Source organism: Ovis canadensis, chromosome 6 (genome assembly GCF_042477335.2).
Source record: "Ovis canadensis isolate MfBH-ARS-UI-01 breed Bighorn chromosome 6, ARS-UI_OviCan_v2, whole genome shotgun sequence".
Classification (NCBI taxonomy): Eukaryota; Metazoa; Chordata; class Mammalia; order Artiodactyla; family Bovidae; genus Ovis; species Ovis canadensis.
The window spans coordinates 131188782-131195312 of NC_091250.1; the positions used below are offsets into that span (position 1 = coordinate 131188782).

General features: G+C 52.2%; 1 protein-coding gene across 3 annotated transcripts in view; it reads right to left on the bottom strand.

The window, feature by feature from the left end:
* ACOX3 (acyl-CoA oxidase 3, pristanoyl) overlaps positions 1-6089 on the bottom strand; it is a 50241-nt gene extending 44152 nt beyond the window's left edge. For 2 of the 3 annotated variants that reach the window (XR_011257571.1, XR_011257570.1), the window contains exons 1-4: positions 5918-6083; positions 2159-2318; positions 1599-1832; positions 485-559 (exon numbers count right to left, since the gene is read on the bottom strand). Coding sequence is in view for 1 of the 3 variants with exons in the window: in XM_069593272.1 (XP_069449373.1) it covers positions 485-559; positions 1599-1832; positions 2159-2302 (453 nt within the window). In the remaining 2 variants the exon portion in view is untranslated. Of the gene's footprint in view, positions 1-484; positions 560-1598; positions 1833-2158; positions 2319-5917 lie in introns of all 3 variants that reach the window. The other variant, XM_069593272.1, reaches the window with a different exon arrangement.
* Between the last annotated feature and the right edge of the window lie 442 nt (positions 6090-6531).

Here is a 6531-nt window from a genome sequence, read left to right on the forward strand (position 1 = left end):
AGAATGAGGTCAGGTGAAAAGGTCTTCTCTGCACCTTCCTGGAGGGACCCTGCCACCACGCTTCCTTTACGGCCTAGACCACCGAGCAAAGCCCCGAGTCTCCATTTCCTGCCTGACGCCCAGCGGGCTCACCGAGCCAGCCTGCAGAGTGAGACGCCGACTGCAGCTCCCACCCGGGAGGGCAGCTGGCAGGTGGGCTGCTGGGGGCCTCGCTAAGTCAGCAGAGTGGCTAAGAGCAGCTCTCAGGCGGCAGAAGAAAAGGAAGGCGCTTCATCGATAAGAAAAAGCTCAGTTTCTATCGTGCTGGGAATCCAGCACGCCCCAGTTTGGGAAAGAACAGCATGAACTATTTGGTGAGCAGCCCCAGAACATCATGAAAGGGAGGACCAGCCCCCCACTTGGAGACCCTCTGCGGCAGTGTGCCCCCCACACATCTCCAAGAACGCGTAACAGGACGCGAGGTCACCCATGAGCGCCAGCTAACCTCCAAACTGAAGATCTTTGGAAGATACTTGAAGTGTCGTTCGGAACCAGAGCTGTAAATCGCCGATCCAAAAGTCTGAAAATACAACATCACCATGTAAACAGGTGGAAGCTAAGGCTGCTGCCACCCTGGGACTTTACCCCCACTCCCCACCCCGACACACACACACAAACACACACACACACACACACACCCGGCACCACACCAGCCCCCAGCAAGGGCTTCAGCTTCCAAGACAAAGCAGCACTGGGGTCCACGGCCCAGGGCAGACCCTGGGACTCAGCTGCCTGGCCTTGAGCTCATGGAGTCACGAGACCTGGGTCCTTGTTACAAGCCGTTTACGTGCACTGAACAGGACCAGGAGAGGGTCCGTGAACAGCAAGGAGGTGGCAGTTGGGTGGGGGACGAGAGTGTGGGATGGGCAAGGTAAGCCCACCTTTCCTTCAGACAGCACGTGGATGACACCACCTTCCCAAGTTCATCTCCACCCGCATATCAAAGAGGCAGAAACACAGGCCTCACCTTTGGCCCATTTTCCCTCCTTCCCTTCCTTCCATTTATAAAAATCCCAGAGCTGCTATTTCTGTGGAGTTTTAACTGCACTGCGTTATCCAAGGACTGATCTGTGCAAGTCGGCATAAACAGCTGAGAAAAACTGGGCTTCTCACTACAAGTCACAGGGTCTACCTACATGTTTTCATCTCTGCTTTTGTTTTTTCATAAAATTGCTTCTTCCTCTCTCTCTTTTTCTTTCTTTATTTCGGTGCAGCATGCAAACTCTTAGTTGCAGCTTGTGGGAATCTAGTTTCTGACCTGCCATCAAACTCAGGGCCCCATGAGCTGAGAACGCGGAGTCCTAGCCACTGAACCACCAGGGAAGGCCCTCGTCTCTGTTTCCATTTCCTTTCTCGTTTTCTAGAAATCTCTTTAAATGAACATTTCCCAGGTGCATTAAGTCTCGCAAAGCTCTAGAAGCGGGCAAACGCTGCCAACCAGGAAACCACGAAGGGAACTGCCAAGCGTGTCTCAGGTTCAGTGGACAGAGCACTGCTCAGCCCCGGGGCCCAGCGTGAGAGCGGCCCCCTCTCCTCCTCCCTCTCCCGGGGCAACTCACCAGCACGTGCAGGAAGAACTTGGCGGCCAGGGACCAGTCGTACATGCCCAGGCATTCGATCAGCGCCAGGACCCTCGGCAGGCTGCCCAGCATGTCCCCCACGGGGAGGAAGTCGTACTCGAAGACCCTCTTACAGCGCAGGAAGTTCAGCTCCTGGTACTTCTCCACCGAGAGCCGGCTGCCACGGGGATGGGCGAAGAGGGGGTCGTTCTCCAGAGCCGAGAAGATGGCTTTCTGGAAATGCAGCAGGTGGGGAATAGCGGATTTGGAGGCAAAGTACGGAATTTTTCACTAGGCTCTGACTTACATGGTTTCCTCAAGGCCACGGGCTGCCTCTGGTGGGCAGTCTAACTCAGAAACACAGGGACAGAGATGACAGGCCTTCTCAGGGGAGAGCAGAGGGCACCAGGCTTACGAAGCCCAGCCTGTGTCCATTCATTTCAGGCTCCCAAGAGTTCCCCGAGGACCCCCGCCATCTTTCTGCAGATGAACCAGGAGCCCAGCGGAGCCCCCTCCCCAAGTGCCACCGAGGCGCCCAGCAGCCACCAGCCCAGCCTCACCTTGAAGCGCAGCATGTCTTCGCCCTCCCAGAACAGTGCCAGCTCCTTCCAGGGGAATGAAGCGCGGGCGCGGGCCAAGTGCAGGGGCCCCTGGGGCGGGTCCGGCAGCACGGGGTCATCACTCCTCTCCCCGAGGGGCGCCATCACTCCCGGCCGCCACCTGTACAGACACGCAACCCAAGTGAGTGCGTGTCCTTCTCACGCCATCACCAACAAGGGCAGACGTGCCGCGGGATGTGAAAGACAGACAGACAAGCTCTGATCGCTGTTGGGAGCCAGCGTAAGGAACTCTGCCCATGGCAAAGGTCATGAGGAAGGAAGCTTGGCATACGCAAAGGCGTGATCAAGCCTCAGGAAACCCCCTGTTCCCGAGCATCTCCCCCAAAACCAGAGTACTTTACGGGGAGCTCTCCCCCATAACCATTTCTCTCAGAGGAGTTAACTTGCAGCTCCAGTTAATAAAAATTCCTGGGTGTGACAAGAGTGTTTCAACTTACAACTCTGAAGGTTCTCTGGCCTGCTTGATTAGGCTCGTCCGGCCGCATGTGATTGTTTACAGCCTCCCAACTGTGAGAGGCACGGGATGTTTTAAAACTTGTGTCTTCTGAGTGGGAGGGGAAAGATCCACAGGGCACATGTGAAGACCTGCTTGTGTGTCAGAGGGCTTCCCTGGTGGCTCAGACAAGAAAGAATCCACCTGCAATGCAGGAGACCTGGGTTCGATCCCTGGGCTGGAAAGACCCCCTGGAGAAGGGAATGGATTCGATCCCTGTGTTGGGAAGATCCCCTGGAGGAGGGAACGGCCACCCACTGCAGTGTTCTGGCCTAGAGAACTCCATGGAGAGAGGTGCCCGGCAGGCGATAGTCCAAGGGATCGCAAAGAGTCAGACACGACTGAGCGACTTTTTCACTTTGTGTGAAAGTGACTGTGCCCTCGACAGACAGCAGCTTATTTCATCCCTTAAACTGTGGGCCAAGTACTACTGTCCCTCTCAAAAGACGCAAGAACCCCAATTCAGAGAAGCTCGCTGTCATTTGCAAGCTCCCACCACTGAGAATTGGCACAGGAGGGATCTGAACTCTGCAGAACACAAGCCCTGGGCAAGCTCTTTAGCCACCAGTTTAAGACGCTGAGAGGACTCCCTGGTGGCCCACTGGCTAAGACCCCGTGCTCCTGGTCTGAGGGAGATGGGTTCAGTTCCCAGTCAGGGAGCTAGATCCCACATGCCGCAACTAAGACACACAACCAAAACCAAATTAAAACAAAAAGATGCTGAGAAAGAAGCAGAGACTGACTCCAGAGCAAGCAGAAAGGAAGGAGACAAACGCTTAGAGCAAAAAGTGTGGACTAGAAGGCAGAAAATCGACAAAAACAAAAGTTGATTCGTTGAAAAGACTGACAAAATTGACGAACTTTTAGCTTGATTGACCCAGTTAAAAAAAAAAAAAAAAAGAGGGAAAACACAAAGTACTAAGTTGAGGGACCAAAGAGGGACTATTACTACCAACCTTAAAGAAATAAAAAGGATTCTAAGGGAATACTATGAACTGTATCCCAACAAGCTCGATGACTTCCCTGAAACTGACAAGTTCCCAGAAAGACACAATCTACCAAAACTGACTCATGGAGAAACGGAACATGGGATCAGATCCATAAAGAGGAGACTCAGTTAGGAATCAACACCCACAAAGAAAAGCCAGAGGGCTTCCAGTGTGAATTCTACCAAATATTTAAAGAAAAATTAAAATGTATGCACTCTTACAAAAACAAAAAATAGATGAGGGAACACACCTGTAAAGTGCTCCATTAAGGCAGCATTACATTGAAACCAAACCAAAGATATGTCAAGAAAACTGCAGACTAATATCTCTCGTGAATACGAAAGTAAAAATCCTCAATAAATCTTGCAAAGTGAATCCAGCAACATATCAAAAGATTATATATCACAACCATGTGAGATATATCCCAGGAATGTAGGGTTGGACTCAACATTTGAAAATCAATTCATGCAATACACCATATCAACAAAGCAGATGGACAAAAAATACATGATCATATCAAGAAAATAAATGGACAAAAATGATCATATCAACAGATGAAGAAAAGCATGTGACAGAATCGAACACCCTTTCATGATAAAAACTCAACAAACTGGAAATAGTTTGATAAAACTATTGAACCTGATTAAAAAAAAAGTCTATGAAAACCCTCTATAAAGGACTGAATGCCTTTCCCCTAAAATGAGGAACAAGACAAGGATGTCCACTCGACCACTTCTAGTCAACACTGTACCCCAGGTGCTGCTGCTGCTAAGTCGCTTCAGTCGTGTCCGACTCTGTGTGACCCCATAGACGGCAGCCCACCAGGCTCCCCCGTCCCTGGGATTCTCCAGGCAAGAACACTGGAGGGGGTTGCCATTTCCTTCTCCAATGCATGAAAGTGAAAAGTGAAAGTGAAGTCGTTCAGTCGTGTCCGACTCTTAGCGACCCCATGGACTGTGGCCCACCAGGCTCCTCCGTCCATGGGATTTTCCAGGCAAGAGTGCTGGAGTGGGGTGCCATTGCCTTCTCCGACCAGAGATGCTAGCCAATGCAATTAAGCAAGAAATGATATAAAAGGCATCCAGATTAGAAACCTATCTCTATCTGCAGATGACATTATTTTGTACAGAAATTCCTAAGGAATCCACTAAAAAACTATTAGAATTAATAAATCAGTCTAGCCAGTTTGCAGGGTACAAGATCAGGGAGCAAAACTCAGCTGACTTCTACACACTAATGGTAAACAACTCAAAAATGAAATTAAGAAAACGGTTCTATCTATAACAGCATCAAAAATAATAAAAATACTTGGAAATAAATTCAACAAAAGAAGTGTAAAACTTATACTCAGAAAACTATAAAATATTTTTTATAGGGTTAGTTGATGTATAAACCAAAGCGCCAGCCTGGAAGTCCTCTCTCCCCGCTGTCTCAGAATCCAATTAGTTACCAAGCCCCGCCCTCACTGCACCTCTCTAATACTGAACAAATCCTATCCTTTCTTTTTGAGCCCAAGAAATCTTACAACAACCTCCAGTTATTGAGCAAACACTGAGAGTGGCTGAACAGCTGATTCCCAGGTGCTAGGAACCCCAGCACAGTCAGTACTCTCACCTTCCAGGCGATGAAAGCGAATGTGTGAGCAGATGTGCATGGCCATAACGACCTCGGTCCAAACTCCAGAATCCTAAGCCGTCAGAGGCCACCTGCAGCCGCCGACATCACTGCGCGACGCTACACACAGGCATCTGAAGTCAGACGCCTGGCGCCAGATCCCAACTACAGAGCTTAGGCGCGGGGCGAGCTCGGCAAAGTCACTGCACCTGCCTGGGGTGGTGACAGCACGGGCAAGCCTGATCCTGCACGGCCAGTAGGCTGTTACCACTCACCGGGACACCCAGAGCAGTTCCAGGCACGGAACGGAACGTCTAGACCATTTGGGGCGGTGGGGGGGCATCTATACCATTTGGGGGGGGGGCAATAGTCGCTTTCAGATAATTTCAGAAGGGGCCCTAACATGCAGACCCGACCATGCTCCCGCCGCTAGGTGACCGCTGTCCGCTGACCTCAGGGGACAAGTGTCTGAACTCCTCAACACATCTCGCGGGTTTACCCGCCCGGCCGCCGGCCCTCGCAGCCTCTGCGCCCAGCAGTTCCGCAAAAGACGCGATTGCCCCCCACCCAACCCCAACCTTTGCACGCGCCGCCCCCGCGTACCCTCTGGGCAAAGGCGGACTGGACCTTCAGATGTCGCCGGACCCTACAATCGCGGACACCGCAGGGCCCAGCGAACACACCACAGGCTCCCAACTCTGGTCCGGTGGAGATCCACCCAGATCCCAGAAGCAGAGGAGGGCGCGCGCGTGCGCGCGCAGCCGCAGACAAGCCTTGCGGGCCGCCCCCGGGCCTGACGTCATCGCGGCCCCCGCGGCACCCTGTCACCCAGGAAACGCAGGACGCCTGGGCGAGCCCATGCTGCTGGAAAGTGAAACTGAAAGTCGCTCAGTCCTTTCTGACTCTGCAACCAGGCCAGAATTCTCCAGGCCAGAATACTGGAGTGGGTAGCCTTTCCCTTCTCCAGGGGATTTTCCCAACCCAGGGATGGAACCCAGCTCTCCCGCATTGCAGGAGGATTCTTTAACAGCTGAGCCAGCAGGGAATCCCAAGAATACTGGAGGAGTGGGTAGCCTTTCCCTTCTCCAGGAATTCTCTGGAATTCCGCAGGCCAGAATACTGGAGTGGGTCAGTCAGTCAGTTCAGTCGCTCAGTCCTGTCTCACTCTTTGTGACCCCATGGACTGCAGCACACCAGGCCTCCATGTCCATCACCAA